The sequence below is a fragment of the Ambystoma mexicanum genome, chromosome 9, assembly GCF_040938575.1.
Source record: "Ambystoma mexicanum isolate Mex_15411 chromosome 9, UKY_AmexF1_1, whole genome shotgun sequence".
Taxonomy (NCBI): Eukaryota; Metazoa; Chordata; class Amphibia; order Caudata; family Ambystomatidae; genus Ambystoma; species Ambystoma mexicanum.
The window spans coordinates 961,284,853-961,307,911 of NC_090931.1; the positions used below are offsets into that span (position 1 = coordinate 961,284,853).

The window sequence follows — 23,059 nt, forward strand, 5'->3', positions numbered from 1 at the left end:
CCCAAAATATATATATACATATTTTATTTTATTTTTTTATTGATTTTATCGGGTCACATTATACACAGGCAACAAATGGTCTACCATGTGGAACAATTAGAACATTTCAACAAAGTGAACGAACCAGTTTTGCAAGTGCATCACCGTTTACTCCCCTTTTCCTTCACTCCCACATACTCCATCCCCCTGATCATATCACTGCAGGCTAAGACCTTTGCCACTAGCATTTCTGGCACTGCTTGAGGGACATTGTTATACACATGGACAATCACTTATTCATCAATGTGTGTTACGTTGTAGGCGAGTATTTACATCTTGTCGCAGTTACACTGCAGTTAACCATTTCTGCGTGTGTCGTTTCAGTGGTCATATTGTGCACAAAAGTCATTCCAGTCTGTTTCAATGGAGCTCTTGTCTCCGTGGATGGGTGCATTTAGATGGTTCATGCGGTATAAATTCTGAGCTACATTGACCCATTCAGCCTTCTTCGGGGGAAGTACTCTTTTCCAAAACATAGCAAGACATGCCCTAGCGGCCAAGAGCAGGCCATGTGCCATCCTTGATAATTTGGTTTGTCGTCTTGCTCCTCTAAGCCAAATAATATTAGCAACAGTACTTTCTCCCTCGTTACCCCATCTAGGGCTTTGATCCAACTGAGGACCTCATCCCAGCTTGACTAGACCGCTGTATATCCCCACCACATATGCCAGTAATCAGCTTTCCCAAAAGACATGTTAAGAATAATAAGTCACAAAGTAGACAAAACTTCGTAATTTGAATCTGATTTGGAACTAAGATTTGCTCCTTGCTCTCCAGAGGTAGAGTCCACTTACTGGGTGATGCCCAATAGCCAGGCGCAGCCCCTACTCATCAAATACATATTGCAATGCCTGGAAATCACATTTGGATTCCCTGATTCTAGAAGGTTCCCAATTAGGGCATTTCCACAATTCCCAAATCAGAGTCTACAAAATAAATACCTTTGGTCACACAACAGACTGAGTCCACCACCAGCAAGCCAGTCTTGTTTTCAAAGTAGGAGTCAGACACATCTATTGCATATACCTTTGGCAGCAGGAAACAAAACAGGTTTATAAAAACATTTTAGATTTTCTATACATTAATGATTAAGTAGCACCGCTAGATATGTATGAAATACATCAAGGAGTACCAAAATAACTAAATGGAGTGTGTTCTGGTTGAGTTTAGGAAACGGATATATGCATATCTAGCCTAGGCAAAGCCTCAGGCTTATATGCCTGCATGGCATAGACATGGCCTCAGGTGTATATCCCCATCAAGAACAAGCAAGGCGTCAGGTGAAATCATGGGCTATCACTGTTGGAAAAGCCTGCAGCCTCAGCAAGTCAATTTTCTAAGCATGTGTCACCCCCTGTGGGAATCTTGTAGCTAACACTACATGCCCATCCATGCGTTCCCATCCATTCCAGCTGACATGCATCAACAACTAAATTCAGGTTGTGCTTTTCCCACAGCCTTCAGAAACCTTCGGAGCTTTGATAGTGAACGTACGAATATCGTGGTCTAAAAGACATTTCCTTCAAATGCAATATTTACACACACACACTCTCTTTGCTCTCCAAATTCATGAGAATGTAACCCTTCCGAAACGCCCCAAGTTAAAAAAAGGAATTTGGTGAAAAGTCAACCGTTACAAGAAAACATTTTTCTGACGAAAAGACGAGAGATGCACAGTACGATTCACAGATGTGCAGCAATTAAGTGAACATTAACTATGTAAAGTTGAATGGTACAGGCAGTGAAATACAAGTATCTGAACAATTCAACAAAGCCTGTATTCAGACTGGCTGAGGATCTGACTTCATGTCGCAGAGGGGAATCTAATCTAGACTCACCCGGGAAATGGGGCTTCAGAAGAAAATGTTGAAGCCAGGTATCGAGGAGAGCAGATATTCGGATTTAAGCAAAATACATGCAATGCAGCATGCCCAGTGTAGCTACGACTATAATCCTGCTACCAAGAAGTGGAAAAACCGAGAGAATAGGTACAACAACAACTCGGCTTGCATTGCCCTCTTTACCCAAAGCTGTTTATCTTCTGTATGACAAAGGTATTTCTTCTGAATCTTAAAAACACAAAGAAAAGCAACATTTCAGGATCCTAATTTTCAGTAAACAGAATGGTTAAGCTGGGTGTAAAATTGCTCTGCGGTCTTTGCGCAAGCATTTAGAGCAGGCATACGGTGTGTCTTAATGTGAAAACTGGGACTTCAAGATCAAAAAAGCTTAAACAAACTAAACCAATAGAACGATGAGGGAAGAGAAGAGATTGGGTGCGGGCGGGCAGCTGGTGGTGGAATGAGAAGTTAGGGGCTCTCGCAGATATCAATCATAAATGGATACATGTTATTCTAGCACTGCAGGGAGCCAATTCCCTCAGTAAGAAAGGTGGCACGGAAAATAATATATAGTTTCTGGTGGGCTACTATAGGAGACATACTATAGTAGTGGAAAGATAAGATGAGCAATGGATAATCCTAGTGGCCACTGGCGAATTATACAAAAACTGATGCCATAGGCTTGCAGTCATAGTTTACAAGCCTGGCTGCCAACTGGCTCTACGTAATTAGTGACAACATAACCCAATCGTGACGTTTTAGGAAATGCCACTTTGCATTCTGGGACTTGTAGATTCATTCTTCCCACTCAAGTGTAACCCTACAGGTGACTCTACTTGGCAATTACAGATAAAGCTTCTACTCAAAATAAGTAAATAAAAACAATATATCATGCAGTGCTCAATCTCTGATGACCATTTTCATATAACTTGGAACTGCCGTAGGTGTGATTTGCTTAAATAAGCATCAGTACTGTAGTTGTCCTAACAAAGGAATAATAACTCTTTACCTGCAATATGCGGTCTCGTTGGATACTGCTCAAGGATTATTTTGGGATTGTCAAAAACATCCACTTGCTGCAGCCGGCTCTCCAACTCCTTCAGTTTCATCTTCTTCATTTAAGCGTGCAGACTGCAAAGAAGAATTAAAAATCATTGGCAAATCCAATGTGTCTTGCTTTTAGGTGCTGGTTTTATGGGTGGTTTGACGGTTGTGAATATATATGTCGGTGTATTGTGCTGCGCATAACGGCACCATTGGCTTTGGGGTTGGTGTGGGGGTCATGCCACAGGTGGCTGGGCATTTAGGTGGCAGGCATGTTGCTGAGGTGTGCAGGTTTTAAGAAAAAATGGATACATAGCTATACAATTTACAGTTCATAATTTAGGGTGACACACTGAAAAATCCAATAGATGCCAGATCACAAGCAGTACGCTGGAGCATTTTACATTTTCATGATGTCTATGCCCAACAAAATATGCCATCATTACCATTGTAAAACACTTTCATGATGGTCACCACAAGACAACTGTGCACAACCACTGTAAAGCACATATTCATGATCATGGCTTGTGTCCAAAATATATGCCAGCATGGCCATGTACAAGTCTTGTTCGTGCTGCCTGTCCCCAAATGTATTAAAGTGTAATTAGTTTCACGATGTATGGTTGGTTGGTACATACATATGTATGGATTGCATGCTGCCGTTGTGGCTACCCCTCTTTTGCATGCAAGCAAACACACATTGATTTAGACCCTTAAACAGACATTGCACAACATTCAAGCCATGCACTGACACTCAATAATCACCTAGCACAGATACCACCATGTAAACACACACGCACACACCACATCATGCTTAAACATGTCCCGTAGATCTCATTGTCCTCATAACTAGTTTGTGATATAACGTTAAGTCTCCATTCTTCTGCATCACTGTATTTGTTTTATTTTCTGGTTTCATTTAATCAATAATTTTCCTTATCAGAATGAGTTCCAGGTGGGTTTTTCCATTAAATAGCATAGCTGTTAGAGTTTTAAGCTATTTGGCAAGAGTCATCTAAATGAATAGGAGATCTTATTAATCAGGATCTCCTATAAACAATCTCACGATTGAAAAGCTGTATTAATGCCTAGCACATAACTGATGAAAAAAATACTGGGTGGGAGAGCTTGACAAAGTCAGAGGAGTGGACATGAACGAAGACAAATGAAAAGGAGAGACCCTTTGGCGCCCATGATTTTTACCGACCAACTAAAAAGGCATGAATGACACACAACAACCTTACCTAAATGAGATGTCTGGGATTGGTGTGCCAAAAATTCTCCTCCAGCTGGGATTACAACATTTTGAAAAAACCTACACAATCCGGTTGTGCCTGGTTGCACTTCAGTTTGCCATGGTGCACTGAACAAGTTTCCTCATGCTTAGCGGCTGAAATATTCATTTGCTAGAAACCCCACTAGTTCATAATAGTAGAACGAATCTGTAGCATTGATAAGAAAATGAAGGTTTGACAAGAGGTAGAAGTGTAATACAATAAGTAGTGGGACCTGAGACTCTGGGTGTGGTTCGGACCGGAGAGTGGGAGAAAAAAGCAAGGCATCCGTTAAGGGGTTGTGTGAAGGCTAGAGCACCAAATAGGTGGGCTGGGCAATATTAAAGAGTGCCCCTGGATATTTTCATCAAAAGAACAAGTACAAGGGAGGTGGCCATTTACATTCTTTTATCATTGACAACCCTGATAGGTTAAGACGGTTATACATTTCCACACTCTTTCAATAAAATAGTCCAAGTACAAACAAGTGGGATAGTGACCTCGGTCCAAAAAACGGACAAATGTATCACAACACTTTAGTCAAATCTTACACTGTACACGTCTTAGACAGGCGGAGGAGGAGCCGTAGCCCGAGCCCGCACCCACCACCTCAACCCCTCCGGACTCCATAGACTCACAGAAAATGATGGAGTATATCCGCGAAGGGTTCACCACTTTGCATTCCAAGTTGGATGATATGAAGGGCTCCATATCCTCGATCAAAGCACACATTGAGAAAACTGACAGTCGAGTAGCTGAAAATTGAGATGAGGGTTGGCGTCACCGAGGACGACTTGGGCACTCTTCGGGCGGAGGTCTCCTCATTGTCCAGACGGGTGCTAGAGGTAGCCAAAAAGAATGAGGATCTCGAATTGCGCTCCAGACGCAATAACCTCCGCATAATTGGGGTCCCCGAGGACAACAACAAAGAACCCATGGAAGACTATTTAGAGCGCACTCTACTCACACTGCTTGGCTCACCTAGTCTCTCGCCACAGTTCGCAATAGAAAGAGCCCATCGAGCCTTATCAGCTAAACCTAGACCTGGTGCGCCCCCTGCCCCATCATAGCCAGGGTTCTGAACTTTCGAGATCGAGATGCCCTCCTCAGGGCTGCGAGAGCAAAGGCGGAGCTTTTTCTAGCGTCCTCTAGGATCCATCTTTATCCTGATTTTTCAATTGCGGTTCAACAGGAACGCAAAACCTTTATGGCAGTTAAGAAAAGACTACGTGATCTGCAGGTCAAATACTCCATGCTATATCCTGCCAAGCTTTGAGTTGAACACTCTAACCAGGTCTTCTTTTTCACAATCCCAGAAGAGGCTTCCAAATTCATAGACAAGCACTTCCCTGTTTAACTTTTCATGGCCACATCATTCGCTGCTGTTTGTTACATGTTTAGACACCTATCGGGAGGGGTGTACCCCGACCCCTGAGGGTAGGAGATCCATCCGTCAGTTATGCACGTACAGCTTACTCTGGCCTTATGATGTTCTGATCTCTCTGTCACACGATTCTATGTAATCTTCATGTTAATGTTTCCAATGCATCTTATCTATCCTTATTATACCACCAGCCCGGAGCATCGCTGCCAGGCCAGCACACAGGCCCCCAGGCGTTGATGCCATTGGTTTGGATTTGGTTATTTGGGTATGGGGTTGTCATTCCTCTGATTGGGGAAGGGATGTGGGTGGGGATGGATTGGGACAGGTGTTAAGTTAAAAAATGCTTGATGTTCACAAAGAGGGCGGAGTGCGAGACAACGCCAGGCCGGTCACATTCCAAGCAGGGACCTGCTTACCTATCCTGGGCTCTAGGCCCTAGGTTGCTATCCCGCCGAAATACAAAGTCTATCCAGCGCTCCTACTCTAAATGACGATGATAATGTAATGTTCATGAGCTGGAATGTGCGGGGGCTGGGTAACCATAAGAAAATGTGGCAGTTACAATTACATGCTGAGCGCCATGGGGTCAAAATCCTACTTCTTCAAGAAACGCATGCATGTGCTGAACACTGTGAAAAATATGCCAAGGGGTGGGGTTCCCAAAGATATTATGCCAACTATTCTACCCAGAGTCGGAGGGTTATGACCCTGATCAATAAAAGCCTCAAATGTAATTGTAATTCTCATAGACAGACCCACTGGGTAGATATGTACTGCCAATCAACTTAGAGAGACTAGAGGCAATATTTTCTACGACCAATAGTGAACAGCCCTCTATAAGCAAAACATTTTAACAATACACAATGTTCACTCGGTCCCTTGCTTCCCCAAGTCCATATCTGGTTGAACCTTACTGCATGAGATTAATCGCCATTAGATTCTCATATACTACACCACATTGCATCAAAAAATAGTTATTTATTTTCCATATTTCAACAGTAAAAACACTTTTTTTCTCTTTTTTTCACAGTTGCAATATTTTTTAGAGAGTCATTAAGATAGTATACCAAATCACAATATCTGCAACATTGCCATACATTATCACTGTGTACATTCAATCTTGTGTTATATTTAACCATTTAGCACTTTACAAAATTCATCTCTTAACCTGGATCTGCAAAATGCTCGCCTCTATCATAGAGACAAGCAACTCAGTCCATACAAACCTTTCACTTTGTCTTCATAAAACACATGCTTACTTTCATACCACATTCATACCATACCCAACATGTTTCATTCCTTACGCACTTACACACTATTAACAAGGAAATTCTTCAGGGGTAAAAAATATTTACACAATATTCAATTAAATGTACAATCGTATTAGTCTTCTCGTAGACTTAATCTCTTGTGGGGATCAGCTTTCAATGGGATCCCATCACACCTTTCTTTAAGGTCCAACCTTCAAAACGGATACACTGTGGGAAGCAAGTGTGGGATAATCGAAATTTAGTATTCGAAATATCATCCCGGTCGACATTTCTGTTATGCACAACCTGCTATATATCAATTTTCAGCAGAAGGGTATCATTACTCTGACTATCACGTTCTTTACATCTATTATAACATCAAATCTCTGCCCCTCTCAGCAGCCAAGTTTTACAAGAACAGTTCAAACAGGGTAAATCTTTGTGTATCCCAGCATTAGAGAACAACATTACCAATACCCTACTGTTGTCACTTATGGTCTAATCTTTAGCTCTTATACTGAGTATATCACACATTTATAGTCAGTTACTCAAGTTACAAGGTACATTATTGGATGACGAAGTATATCTTAATATGTTTACCTTCAACAGGCTGACTTCTTCTTATATATCATCTTTAGAGGGTCCTTCTAAGTTTATGTTCAACTTCCAAGCCCCTCTGAAATTAGAGTTGTGTGGCTCTCAACCGGGTGCAAAGATCTAAGATAACTAGGACGCGTTCCTATTTACAAAGAGATCACGAGTGAGCCAACACGCATTTCCTAACCCAATCATTGTTATATTGTCAGTTCATCGTGCTTTATACCACCATGCAATCCTTTAAACTGACGTAATGATGTATCTTTATGGGTTCCTGTTCTCTCTGATAGTTAAATTCTCACATGTAGCACCTCTTTCGAGTCAATCTTCTGATCTTGTCATAGGGGTAGAAACATCTCTGTATAGCGTTTTCTGAAGCAAAGAAAAACACATCGGGTACTCGGTCATAATCCTTTGTACCACCGTGCATTTACATTGGGATTTAATTATCACCTATGGTCTTCCACTCTTACCTTTGATTCAGCTGTCCTGGCCGCCCTGTCTGGGATTTAGAAGGCTGCTCTCACTGTCCTCATGTAGCTGTCCTCCTTTCTCTACCGGGTCACACTCCTTTCTCTGTCCGTTACCCGTTTCTATCCATCTCCATTGAGTCTCATCGCTTTTTATTAGATTAGGCCCCCCACGTGACCAACCAATCACCTGGTCGGGAGGCGGTGCTTTGATAGTCTCTTTGTCTTTAAAGCGATGTCACGTATCCTGCCTCCGGCCCCCGTCTAACCCAGTCGAGTGTGGTCGCTGCATGGCCCCACCACCACGGTGAAACCTCCGGATTCCCATTAAATTCGGCAACGCACTCTTCAACGGCGTTCGCTACACATAGTTCCCACTAAGTGAGTATCGTTAGTTTTGTTTTAATTTTCGAACCTCCTACGCCGCTCACTTGTCACCAGCGTTCACTTCACCCGTTTCCCACTCGGTAATTAACGTTGATTATAATTCAATTTCCGAGCCTCCAGCACGGCTCAGCCTTCCACCTCTCAAGACCAATAGTTGCCGTTCTATGGCTCTAACTCACTTGGATGTACTCCTGCTAAGCAGGTAATGTTGATCTATGTCTCATAAGCCTGCGAGGGGATCACAGCATCTCTGAGCCTGGGAATCTCTTTTCCGTGGTTTGTGCATCCCCATTAGAATACATGCACTTGGCTCTCACTAGGTTGATAATAATGTTGTGCATATTGTTACCCGAAAGGGGGGGGGAATAACGACATATTGAGACAATGGCGCCGTACTTCAAGGATCTTTATGAGGATGCATGCACGGAAACAGCCAATACTGGTGTACCTTATTAAGTAATCTTAAAATGGACAAGAGCCCATGTGGGTAGATGTATCAAGGGTTACCTTACTCTACAAGCTGAGCCAAAAATCTCTATTTCTTACTTCCGGCTTATTCTTACTCCAGGTTTTTTTATCATAAACCTTCCTAACGAAACTACATGCAAAGGCAGGTACCAGAGTTAGTTTTTTATTCACTCTTCTCATTAAGTCCCAATTCTGTACTTTTTGTAAGAAAAATTAATTCTTTTTCTTTCTGAGCTAGCTTTCTCCTGTCAAGATTCAAATCGTTTGTCGGTCTAACCACGTAGACAACAGACCATCATAGCTCCTCTACTTTGTGTATCATCTCTATGAAATGTCCCACCAGGGGAGCCGAATGTACTCTATTTCTTATACAACTCTTGTGCTCTGTGATACGGGTTTTAATTTTTCTTTCTGCCTTCCCTATATATATATTTTTACAGGGGCACCAGATGACATATACCACAAACACAGAGTTACAGTTAGTCAGAACCTTCTGCTTCCATGGGTTCTTTAGACCTAGATCAATTTCCGTGGTTTTTTTTGTCTGTTGGCAACAGGTGCAAGATCCACATGGGTAATGCCCTTCTTGGGCTCGCATCCCCCAAGTTTCTGTTAGAGTCATTTGTGGTTTGATCTGTTTAGTAATGTCATTCCGCATTACCTGGTCTTTTATGGATCTACTTCGTCGGAATGCCATCAACGGTCTCTGCAAAGGGACTTTACCCTTTTCAAGAATCCCCCAATTGCGGTGGATAATTTTGTGTATTCTATTGGAGAGATTACTAAACGTATTGACGAACACTAGATTATCTTTGTTTTTGTCTCTGGGGTTTTGCTCAAGAATCGCCTCTCTATTATTGTTATCTGCCCTCTTCATTGCTTTTTTTGTCAGCTTAGTAGGGTAGCCTCTTTCATGTAGATTGGTTCACAATTTGTGTGCTCCTTCTCTGTAATCTGCACTGTTGGTGCTGTTCTTTTTCAGCCGAATAAACTGGCCAAAAGGTAGGTTATCACGTGTGTGCCTCGGATGAAAACTTGTGTAATGCAACAAAGTATTACGATCAGTGGATTTCTTATATGGTTTCACAAAGAGTTCTCCCCTTACTGGATCCACTTTGATGGTAATATCCAGATAATTAATCTCTACCTTGCTTGTGTTTTCCGTAAATCTCAAGTGTTGGTTTTGATGGTTAATCCAATCAAAGAAACTGATTGCCTCGTCTTCTTCTCCTCTCCAAATGATCAACACGTCATCTATATACCTCTTCCATACCAGTACATTCTTCTTATATGGATTGGCCTCACTATAGATGCAGTGTTTTTCAAAAGCCTCCATATACAGGTTCGCAATACTTGGGGCTAGAGTGGCTCCCATGGCCGTTCCCTGTATTTGTTTAAAGAATGAACCATTAAAATGGAAATAACTTTCCATAAGTGCCATTTCAGCACAACACAGAATGAAAGACACTGGAGTATTGGTGTTTATCGTTTCTGTCAGTAATCTTTCTTCCAGTACCTCAAGCGATGCTCTCTGTGGTATTCGTGTACAAGGCTATTACATCTAGGCTGATCAGAATCTCAACATTACTGTCAAAAGGTCTGCCTTCAATCTCATTTATTATCTGTGTTGTATCTTTTACAAACAAGGCCATCCTCCTCACCATTGGTTGCATGAAGTGATCTGCAAACTTCGAATGTGGCTGCAAGATTGAGTCACACCCCTGCTCCATGGCGCTCTGCAAAATAAAGAACTGGTGTTATTAAACATTTATGGTCCCAATGTGGATGACCCCGAATTTTACCTTCAATTAGCCATCTTCCCTATGGTACCGATACTGTGGGGGTTGACTTCAACACAATACTAGATGAAGACCTTGACAGGTCGGGCTCCAGACCCCGGCAACTCTCTAGAGAAGCCTACACCATTCTGTCATCCCTTCCCCGGCTGGCCATCGTAGACGCATGGCGACTGTTATACCCTGAGTCCCGAACATACTCCTTCTATTCTTCAGTCCACGACTCACATTCTAGAATCGACAGGTGGTCGATATCAGATATACTGATAAGAAACGTCTCACAACAATCAATCCTTCCTAGAACCCTTTCTGACCACTCCCCTGTGACTCTCTCGCTCTGCTGGGGCCCAGACTACGAAAGAACCTGGGGGTGGAAAATGAAACTGCATTCCCTGCTCGACACAGCCTTTGCCTCAGAACTAGAGACTGCCATTGAAGACTTCTTCGAAATCAACACTAATTCAGTCCCTACACATTCCACTCGGTGGGAGACATTTAAAGCCTATATTAGAGGTATCGCCATCTCGAAGGAAAGCAGTATTTTGAGAGTGATCCCAGGGGATATCCGAAAAAGCAAGGCAGTCCTCGCTTCCCTTGAGTCTCAATACGCTCATCTTCAATCTCCAGTGATCCTAGCTTCTTTGGGTGTGGAACTAGACGTGTTTCGAGCCCATGCGGAACGCGAGTTGACATTTTTTGCTAACCCCCAGCTCGCGAGAAAATACGGGGAGGGCGAGAGACCAGGCCGAGTTTTAGCCAGACTCATCCGCCGTGAGTTTGGTTCCCTCAACATCCCTTCTATTGAGAGAGCTGACGGCACCCTAGCCACACTTCAGCAGGATATCAACACTGAGTTCCTGGCTTTCTACGAAGCCCTCTACTCGGAAGATGAGAGCACCCCTACAGCTGAGATCGACGCCTTCCTAGACAGCCTTCGCCTTTCGGTCCTCTCTCATGAGACTAATAGCTCTCTTGACGGGCCGTGCACTACTGAAGAACTTTCAGAAGCTATCGACTTGTCGTCATCTAGCAAGTCCCCGGGCTCGGATGGCCTTCCAGTAGAATTTTATAAACGCTTTAAGCCGCTCCCAATTCATCACTTGCTGGCCCTGTGGGACGAGGCCTGCGAAGTAGGTAGGCTCCCTCCTTCTCTTCAGGAAGCTATAATAACGGTCCTTCTTAAACCTGGCAAACCCCCTACCCAATGCAGCTCATATCGTCCCCTATCACTAATTAATTGCGACAAACATTTTTGCCAAATTGCTGGCTTCTCGCTTAGCCCCCTTCATGCCACATATCATTCATCCCGATCAAGCAGAATTTATCCCAGGAGGTTCCACCTCCCTGAACCTGAGGCGTCTATTTAATATTATCAGTAGAATCAGCCCGAACGTGCAAGCAGTAGCTGCTACACTGGACATACAAAAAGCTTTCGACTCCGTGTCATGGAAGTACCTTTGGCGGGTCCTCGAAAAATGTTAATTCTGACCCACGGTTTCGTTCTTGGGTTCGATTACTCTACTCCAATCCGGTGGCCAGAGTCTGTACTGAGGACAGATGCTCCTCCCTATTCCGATTAGCCAGAGGCACAAGGCAAGGCTGCCCCTTCCCTCCCTTAATCTTTGCCACAGCCATGGAACCGTTTGCCGATAGGATGCACCAGTACCATGCAGGCAGAGGACTACGAACAGTAGGCCAAGCGGATATCATTTCCTTATATGCCAACAACGCCCTGTTCTATATCCACTCCCCCTCTATCAATCTTGCCCCAATACTGGAGGATGTTGTTTACTTTGGACGCATCTCTGGGCTCAAGGTAAACTGTTCCAAATTTACCCTGTTCCCACTTACTGAAAGCACGTGTCCCCCTCCTGATCTTATGGGGTTCACTTGGTCCCAGTCAAACTTCACTTATCTCGGTATAGAAGTGACTCCTCGTTCTGAGACATGGTTTGAGGAGAATTATCAGAAGTACCTTACGAAACTCACTGAAAAGGCTTCAAGCTGGACGAGACTCCCAATTTCCTTGGCTGGTCAGATCGGGATCCTAAAGATGGTCGTGCTCCAACTGGTATATAAGTTCATCAACCTACCCCTATGGCCAGGAGACGGATTCTTTCATCAAGCGCTAACTCGTACAATTAATACTTTTCTGTGGTATTCTGGGGCAGTTCGATTAAAACTTGCGACTTTGACCATCCCCATGGAGGGTGGAGGATTCAACACCCCTGATTTTCTCAAATACTGGCTGGTGGCGCAGGCTCAGTTTGCCTCTTACTGGTTTAACACACAGGACCCCCTCCCCATGTTAGACTTGAGAGGATGGCAGTCAATGACCGAGCTATCCGCTCCTTAATTCTTTCTCCTCTGCCAACCATGTTAGTGTCGCTGGACCCTGTTAGCACTTCTCTTGCCCTATCTAAAATCTGGAAACTATTAGATATGCCCCATCCATTCCACAGCGACTTACCACTATGGAACTTCCTCCCTGCGGTCCCATACTTACTACTATCCATTCTACACCGGTAGGCCGCATTGGGCTACGAATCAATCCGAGACACCTTCGAAAAAGGGTAATTTCATTGAGTGGCCAGATCATCCACCCGCCCTTAGACAGAAGCCATCCGCGTGACTCCAACACTCATCCCTCCGAAAAGTTCTTAAAATCAGATACCCCGATTTCCTCACGATACCACCCCCCCCCCCCCGACGACCTAGTTGTCGCAGAGTTATGCAACTTCAACTCCTTTAGGGGAAAGGTATCCAGACTATATACCCTGTTGCAAACCAGAACGACCCCCCACCCTTTGACAAACTGAAACACAAATGGGCAGAGGACTTGGAAGTGGAAATTTCCGACGAACGTTTGAAACGCATCTGCGCGCGCACTCAAATGTGTCCTTTAACTCCCGATTCAAATTGATCCAGTTCAAAGTCCTACATAGGTACCATCTCACCCCAATTTGATTACACCACATGTCGAAGGACCACTCCCCTAGATGCACCAGGTGCGGAACTGACAACGCCACATACATACACATGCTATGGTCCTGTCCTAAACTGGCGCAGTACTGGGAGGAGGTGTGTGCTACTTTAGCTGCTATTCTGGACTGTGCAATCGCCCCGTCCCCATTATTATGTCTCTTCCATGACTTCCCTGATCGGGTTGCGACTCCTAAAATCTGGCTGGCCTTTGTATGCTGCTTGCTGTCCGCTGCATCTTACAATGCTGGCTTCGCCCTGGTCCAACCTCACACACGCAATGGCTTGGGGCGGTAACCTGGGCATCACACACAGAAGAGGCCTGGTCTAACCAACAACCGACGTACTCTAAGCCCGGGAATATCTGGTTGAAGTTACGTTCCTACATGGTGTCATGATCTCTGCTTCCAAAAGATCAGGACTTGCCCGACTCCCTTGGAAGCAGACCCATAACCCCGGTTCCGAGTGCCAGCCAGTCCCAATTGGGACCTTTTGGACCCTGTCCTGGCGCCAGTGGCACCAGGCTCATAAAGATGCCCAGTCCCAGCGCTGGAAGCGCCGGGCTCATAATGCTTGGGTGGACTTACCTGCAGCAGACCATGCTGCTTACTTACCTGCCAGATGAACCCCTGACCCTCTGCTGTTTGGGACTACTTTTCCTGTTGGGTGGGGCAGGAGCCACTCCCTAGGTTCAGAACACTGGAACTCTTCTGGAAAGCAGGAACTCTTTTCTTACCTAGGCGTGGCTGTGGAAGGAGACACCTAAGCACTACAGGAGGCTATTTAAACCACACCCGATGGATGAATCTTGCTTTGCGTTATTCTGCATTCTCTGCAGCAGAACGCTCATCGTGTCTTCTGCTTCTGATCCTGGGCCTAAGGGAACAAAGGCTTACCATCCTGGAATCCAGTCTTCGGCAGCACCTGTAAAGACAAAGAAAGAACAGGTTAGCACTACGGTCTTCAGTGGCAGCGCATCTCTTACCTGGTCCATCGGCTGTCACCAACGCCTCGCGCTGCATTCCGGCATCTGAAAGACAAAGGCTTACCTACTCTTCGCATGCTCCGGAGGTCTTCGCTCTGCATTCCGGCATCTGAAAGACAAAAGCTTACCAGCTCTTCGCACGCTCCGGAGGCCTTCGGGCTGCATCCCGCACCTGAAAGACAAAAGAAGGTGCGTTTAAAGACATTGGGCAATTTTATTACTCACGTGCCATTACTCCTTCCCACGCCGAATCCAGTGGGTATTCCAGCACCCTTCAGCTTCTCTAAAGCTCCGAACTTGTACCTGCAAGATAAAAGGGACAGTTAGTGCGCATCATGAAGCAGGCTACAAGCGCTTACTTACGTGCTTCCAGGCGCTTCTATTCCTCACGCGGGTTCGATCCTCAACTCTCATCAGCCCGCCATCCGCCATCACCGGAATCCTGCAAAACAAGAGAGATCATTACAAAAGACTTTTAAGACATTTGAAGTGCCCAGAACTTACCGTTCGTGCAGTTAACGACGGACAGCAGTCCTCTGAGGTCAAGAGGCCTGCACCCTTATCCAGTGAAGAAACTGGTTACGGCACCCTGCCCCGAGGCAGATGGAGAGCTCGGCGTTCACTTACCTAAGGTGAGGGCATTAACCTTTGGGGTTCTACAGGAGAAGAGAAAGGGAAGAGGAGAGAGGCACCCAATAACCACAGTTCATTAATCCTATATTTTCTATCTGCAGACATCTTACTCTTCGAGTCAGACATACAGTGCACAGAGGTCCAGCCCAAAGAGCCAACCGTGTGTTACACATCACCTTTGAAGATACGGCATTCACCCAGTCAAGACCGGCGCCTCTGCGGGAATCAGGTGAGCGTTACAGAACGCAAAGCCTACCGCAAAACTCCCACCCAGGCGCTATGGAAACCTCGGATACCGACCAGCTAGCCCAGTTACTTGGGGAACTAAGAGCAGAAGTGCATGCAGCCCGTCAGGAAACGAATGCTCTAAGAAGGGAACTGATTATTTCCAAGGAGCGAACAGACGATCTTGCTAGACAATTGCTACAGTCACAAGCCGGACAAACTCCGTTACCCGCATCAGAGGCAAATCTTCCTTCAACATCCTCTACGAACCCAGTGCAGATCAACCTACCTGGGAATGTACTTCTGGCTCCGCCCGAACGATTTTCTGGTGACCCAAAGAGGTTTGCAGTATTTATTAATCAGTGCCGGTTGCACTTCTTATGCCGGCCAGCAGCCTTTCCAACTGATCAAGCTAAGGTAGCTTTCGTGCTTTCGTACCTTAGTGGCAATGCGGCAGACTGGTCGATCCCTCTAGTTAATCAAGATGATCCGGTTCTCCATGATTTTCAAGCTTTTCAGCTCAGTATGGAAAAACTGTTTGCAAGACATTCACAGGGGCAGGCCTTGGACAATGAGCTCCTTTCATTGCGACAGGGTAATCCAGACCTTTTGGCTTATATTGCGTCTTTCAACAGACTGATAGTGGAAACTCGATGGCCTGAGGACAAAAGGATTACGCTGTTTTATAGAGGTCTACGTGGAGAGCTCAAAGATGTGTTAGCCCAAGTAGTGAATCCCCCGCAAGACTGTTCGGACTATATTGACTTAGTCGTTCAAATTGACCACAGACTGCAGAACAGGAAGGCCGATCGTTCCAAGTTTGATGCTCAAGTATTTTCCAAACCACCAACTCCTACCAAAGGAGTAGACTCCGGGGAACCCATGCAAATAGGGGGCCTGAAAGGACCACTAACACAAAAGGAGCGGGAAAGGAGAAAACAGCTGCAATTATGCCTCTATTGCGGAAACTCGGGGCACTTTCTTCGAGACTGTCCGGTGAAACCAGCCAAGAAGGCAGTAGGAGCTGCAGTTACCAGGGTCACAAACTCTGAGCAGGGAAACGACCTCGCCCGACAAGAATAGAGGTCCTCTTGCCGAGCGTTAAAACCAGTTCCGTGACCTCGCATTTCGTGATACCTATGGGTCCTCATTAGCCCTGAACATCCGGATCGATTACATGCAATTGAAGCTTACGTCGACAGCGGTGCCATCGGCAATTATGTGGATCATGAAATGGTTTTGAGGATGAATCTGACTCTTTGTCCAAAGGCTGTAAAGGACGTCATTACTACGGTGGATGGTACGGAGATAGCCTCCGGACCAGTAACGCATACCACCCAAGAAGTGACGCTAGTAAGTCAAGATGGACACCATGAGAAGATCGTGTTGGATGTGATAAAGGCCCCTCAGTTCCAGATTATTCTAGGAATTCCTTGGTTAGAGAAGCACAATCCTCAGATCGATTGGCGAGCAAGAACGGTTCAGTTTCCAGAATGTGTCTCTACTTGTCACCCTCGACCTGGTGTTGCACTGGCAGCAATTTCCTCGGAGGCTCCCCAGTTACCTCCTGAATACCTAGAATTCCAAGATGTTTTCCGGAAGGATCAGGCTAACTCTCTACCTCCTCATAGGTCTTATGACTGCCAGATAGACCTGATACCTGGATCTACTCCTCCTTGTAGTAGAATTTATGCCCTCACCGAGCCTGAGAATCTTCACCTCCGACAATACCTGGATCAATACCTAGCGAATGGGTTTATTCGTCCTTCCAAGTCCCCTGCTTCCTCAGCTTTGTTCTTCGTTCCAAAAAAAGAAGGGGACCTTAGAACTTGTATAGATTATCGCGCCCTGAACCAGATCACCGTTAAGAATAGATATCCATTACCTTTGATCCCTGAACTCCTGGACCAAGTCAGAAAAGCATGCATATATACAAAGCTGGATCTTAGAGGAGCCTACCACTTGGTACGAGTAAAAGAGGGCGATGAATGGAAGACGGCCTTCCGCACCAAGTATGGGCTATTTGAATATCAGGTCATGCCCTTCGGACTTTGCAATGCCCCGGCCGCCTTTCAATATTTTATGAACGATGTCCTCAGAGAGCTCATAGATGTGTGTGTTGTTGTTTACATTGACGACATCCTCGTTTATTCTTCATCGGAAACTGAACATCGGAAACACGTGAAAATGGTCCTCGAGAGATTGCGTCAACACAAACTTTTCGAAAAATGTGTTTTCAACGTGACTGAAGTTGAATTCTTGGGATTCATATTATCACCTAGCGGAGTCCGTATGGATTCAAAGAAGGTCGATGCAATTCTCAAATGGCCATCGCCATCCTCCGTAAAAAAAGGTGTTCAAAGCATGTTAGGCTTCGCCAACTTTTACCGCAGGTTTATCCCCGAATTCTCTCGAATAGTCCAGCCCATCACCGCCTTGTTAAAGAAAAACAAACGTTTTGAATGGTCTACCGAGGCGGAACAAGCTTTCCAGAATTTGAAGACTAGATTTATCTCTGCACCGATCTTAAAACATCCTCGCCCAGAACTCCCCTACATCGTTGAAACTGATGCTTCGAGCCTTGCCATGGGGGCAGTTCTATCACAAAAGGACCCAGTAACCAATCAGTTGCATCCCGTGGCATTTTGGTCCCGCAAATTCTCGCTTCCTGAAATCAATTACACTATTACTGATAAGGAACTTCTAGCTATCAAGTCCACCTTCAAGGCTTGGCGGCATTATCTTCTGGGGGCCCGACACACCGTTACTGTGATTACAGATCACCGAAACCTGCAATATTTGAAAACCGCAAAAGCTCAATCCTCTAGGCAACTCCGTTGGGCACTATTCTTTGCCGAGTTTGACTTCATAATTACCTATCGACCTGGTACAAAAAATGGTAAAGCTGATGCCCTTTCTCGGATGGGAGTGGAAGAACATTTGATCAATCCTAAACCTGTACCTATCATTCCCGAACAAAGAATTCTAGGTGTAATCGCCACACAATCCATAGAGGAAGTTAAGGATAAAGCCAGGCTACTGGTAACTCCAGCAGACATACAGAATTGGCATCTGCAGGGAAAGGACTTTACGGTGAAGGACAACCTATTATATTTCCAAGAACGGTTATACCTGCCCAGCACAGATTTACAGATAAAGGTAATCTCTTGTTATCACGATTCTTTAATGGAAGGACATCCCGGTATGACCAAGACCTCGGAAAAGATCAAGCGCTACTTCTGGTGGCCGTCTTGGAAAAAAGATATCAGAGACTTTATAATGTCCTGTGGAGTATGCGCCCAAAACAAGAGTCAAAAGGAAAAACCAGCCGGCCTCTTACGCCCTATTGACATCCCGCCTCGCCCTTGGCATACGCTTTCTATGGACTTCATCACCGATCTACCTCCATGCTCCGGATACAATACGATCCTAGTAATCGTGGACCTATTCTCCAAGATGGTGCATTTCATTCCACTCAAAGGCTTACCAACAGCAGCAACTCTGGCCCGAGAATTTCTCGAAAACATCGTCCGACTGCACGGTTTTCCTTCAGTTTTAATTTCGGATCGAGGTAGTCAATTTATTTCTCATTTTTGGCGAAGTTGCTGTCGTTCGGCTCAAATTGATGTGAGACTTTCGACCAGCCACCACCCTCAAACCGACGGACAAACCGAGGACCAATCAAACTCTGGAACAGTATTTGCGCTGCATGCTACAACAAACTGAAAAAACTTGGAAAGATATCCTTTGGATAGCCGAATATGCCTACAATAACTCTGTCCACTCGGGAACTGGGAAGACCCCGTTTTTTCTTTTATACGGTAGTCACCCTCGAACCTCGGAGTTGGATCCACTCCAAGATCTTGGAACACCAGCAGTAGACCACCTGCATTCTACAATCACCCAAGCCTTTAAGGAAGCCATTTCTCACCTTCAAAGGGCTAAAGAACAATACAAGAAAGGAGCAGACCAACATTGGAAGGAAGCCCCCCAATATCAAGTAGGAGATCAAGCCTGGTTATCCACCAAATATCTACCTCTAAAAGGACCACGCACATTCAACCCAAGATACCTTGGTCCCTATTTCATCACTACCATAGTAAATCCAGTAGCGGTCAAGTTGGACTTGCCCCCTCACATGAAGATACATCCGGTCTTCCACGTCTCTCTATTAAAACCCGTGCAACCTCAATCCCGACTAACTACATCTCCAAAACCTATTCTAGTTGATGGAGAACTCGAGTTTGAAGTCAAAAGCATCCTGGATTCCAAGATCTCCAAATCTAAACTATTTTACCTGATTGACTGGAAAGGCTACGGTCCCCAAGAAAGATCCTGGGAACCTGCAGAATATGTCCACGCGCCTCGTCTAATCAAAAGATTTCATCGAACATTTCCTAACAAGCCCAAACCCCCGGAGAAGCCCGGTTTGGGAGGGGCCTTGAGGGGGGGTGCTGTCATGATCTCTGCTTCCAAAAGATCAGGACTTGCCCAACTCCCTTGGAAGCAGACCCATAACCCCGGTTCCGAGTGCCAGCCAGTCCCAATTGGGACCTTTTGGACCCTGTCCTGGCGCCAGTGGCACCAGGCTCATATAGATGCCCAGTCCCAGTGCTGGAAGCACCGGGCTCATAATGCTTGGGTGGACTTACCTGCAGCAGACCATGCTGCTTACTTACCTGCCAGTTGAACCCCTGATCCTCTTCTGTTTGGGACTACTTTTCCTGTTGGGTGGGGCAGGAGCCACTCCCTAGGTTCAGAACACTGGAACTCTTCTGGAAAGCAGGAACTCTTTTCTTACCTAGGCGTGGCTGTGGAAGGAGACACCTAAGCACTACAGGAGGCTATTTAAACCACACCCGATGGATGAATCTTGCTTTGCGTTATTCTGCATTCTCTGCAGCAGAACGCTCATCGTGTCTTCTGCTTCTGATCCTGGGCCTAAGGGAACAAAGGCTTACCATCCTGGAATCCAGTCTTCAGCAGCACCTGTAAAGACAAAGAAAGAACAGGTTAGCACTACGGTCTTCAGTGGCAGCGCATCTCTTACCTGGTCCATCGGCTGTCACCAACGCCTCGCGCTGCATTCCGGCATCTGAAAGACAAAGGCTTACCTACTCTTCGCATGCTCCGGAGGTCTTCGCTCTGCATTCCGGCATCTGAAAGACAAAAGCTTACCAGCTCTTCGCACGCTCCGGAGGCCTTCGGCGCTGCATCCCGCATCTGAAAGACAAAAGAAGGTGCGTTTAAAGACATTGGGCAATTTTATTACTCACGTGCCATTACTCCTTCCCACGCCGAATCCAGTGGGTATTCCAGCACCCTTCAGCTTCTCTAAAGCTCCGAACTTGTACCTGCAAGATAAAAGGGACAGTTAGTGCGCATCGTGAAGCAGGCTACAAGCGCTTACTTACGTGCTTCCAGGCGCTTCTATTCCTCACGCGGGTTCGATCCTCAACTCTCATCAGCCCCCCATCCGCCATCGCCGGAATCCTGCAAAACAAGAGATATCATTACAAAAGACTTTTAAGACATTTGAAGTGCCCAGAATTTACCGTTCGTGCAGTTAACGACGGACAGCAGTCCTCTGAGGTCAAGAGGCCTGCACCCTTATCCAGTGAAGAAACTGGTTACGGCACCCTGCCCCGAGGCAGATGGAGAGCTCGGCGTTCACTTACCTAAGGTGAGGGCGTTAACCTTTGGGGTTCTACAGGAGAAAAGAAAGGGAAGAGGAGAGAGGCACCCAATAACCCCAGTTCATTAATCCCATATTTTCTATCTGCAGACATCTTACTCTTCGAGTCAGACATACAGTGCACAGAGGTCCAGCCCAAAGAGCCAACCGTGTGTTACACATCACCTTTGAAGATACGGCATTCACCCAGTCAAGACCGGCGCCTCTGCGGGAATCAGGTGAGCGTTACACATGGCATCTGCTGATACAGACTCTGACGTTGCATCCCTGGCTTCCCACTCCTCCACATCCACCAGGGTTTGAACTTGTTTGCTTAGGTTGCTACTGCCCTGCTGTACCTTTCATGCTTATAACTGTAGAGATAAAGTAGAATGATGTGACCTATTGGTATGAACTGCAATTTGTCAATACTTGCCCCAGTTGGGCCTCTGCCTGTACTCTTTTGTGTCATCAAGCTGAATATAAAAAAGGTTTTAAAAACAAAATCTTACACTGTACAGGCTCCGAGATGTGTTGTTTGGGAGGATGCTAATCACTCTAGTTCTAAGAGTTGTTGGGTTTATGTGAGGACTGTGGCAAGTCGGAAGAAGTAGTCTGACAGTTTAAGGGCATTTTAGTGATTTTTAATTAAATTATATAGATAGGGTCCAACTTTCCCTATCTTTAAAGGGTTCACCCTATCTATCTAAAATAACTAAGGGGTGCTTGTCAGTGGTCAGGAAGTCCCAAAATAAAAAAGTCCTCATTGCAAATCTAACTCTTTCTGACAGTAAAATAAACAGCTCAGACTCATCCAAGAGATGATCCTAATTCTCTTGGGTTGATGATTTCTTCAATAGACTCTGGATCAAATGTCTGTTTTCTCTTTTATAATCTTCAATAAAGCCTGGATATCTGCTCCATGAGTTCTTTTAATTCTTGTACAACACTCCTGGATTGTGTCCTTCCTTTAAGGATATTGTGAGGGGTCAGAAATGTGGGGCGGACAACTTGTTAAAGGGTTTTCATAAAATGCCATAGTATTAACTCAAAAGGGTTTGACAAACGCCTCACAATCCCTATCCTGAAGAGGATTTACCTGCCTATAAAAAATAAACTAAAGGAAACACTAACAAAATGAATCTGTCCCAAACACTTCTACATACAGCAAACTCATAAAGGAAATACATGCTAATTCAAATGTAACAGAAATAACAGTTAAGTTCGACTTGGACCCAATACTTGTAACCCGAGTCGTTTCCCCTTCCCCAGATTCAAAGCAGGATTTTTACTCAAAGGTTCAAATAAACAAGTTCCTTTTTGTGACCAAGTTGGGATCATAAGGTTCTTCTGGTTCCAAAAGTTCACCACTTAAACTTTAACCAATAGTTCACTTTGATGACAAGTCTTTGTCTTTCCACTTATAACAAAAGTTCAACACAACAACTTCTTCTTGAGGAACTAAATACTTTTACAAATTATTCTGTATCAACAATAACGTTTGTCAGGATGATCGCACAACAATTCATGAAACACTTTAGTGTCTTAGCCACTTCTTCACAAAAGCTCCTAATTCAATGCAGTACTTCAATGATTTCTTCCTTGTCCACTAACCTGCCAGGACTACCACTAAAAAGGTACCTATCCTGGTATACTAGCCTGCCAGGACAAAAAGCTCCTAAAACGACAAGTATTTTGTGGTGAGGTTTACTTCAAATAGTTAGGAAAGTCTTTAACATTCAACAACTTCAACATTCATCACTTTTTTCAGGAAAAAATGTTACACGTTGATGTTGTTCATTGAACTCTTGATTTTGCCACAGGCAATGCAGTTTATGCTTCACTCCACCAGAATACTTTATATCAGGAGGGCTCCTCTCCTGCCACTTCTTTTTTCCCACTTGTACATCAATAAACTGCTGACAACTTACACATGCTTCTGTTTGGCTTAGGTAATGCACGTCCTTATTCTTCTTGACTATTGCCTCTTCCCTATTCTGGCAATGACAG

General features: G+C 45.0%; 1 protein-coding gene across 2 annotated transcripts in view; it reads right to left on the reverse strand.

Moving 5' to 3' along the window:
- Nucleotides 1-23,059, reverse strand: part of METTL5 (methyltransferase 5, N6-adenosine) — a 500,731-nt gene that overhangs the window by 438,643 nt on the left and 39,029 nt on the right. Inside the window, exons 2-3 of one of the 2 annotated variants that reach the window (XM_069616175.1) lie at nucleotides 2,890-3,011; nucleotides 981-1,065 (exon numbers count right to left, since the gene is read on the reverse strand). Coding sequence is in view for 1 of the 2 variants with exons in the window: in XM_069616174.1 (XP_069472275.1) it covers nucleotides 2,890-2,998 (109 nt within the window). In the remaining variant the exon portion in view is untranslated. The remainder of the gene's footprint in view (nucleotides 1-980; nucleotides 1,066-2,889; nucleotides 3,012-23,059) is intronic. The other variant, XM_069616174.1, reaches the window with a different exon arrangement.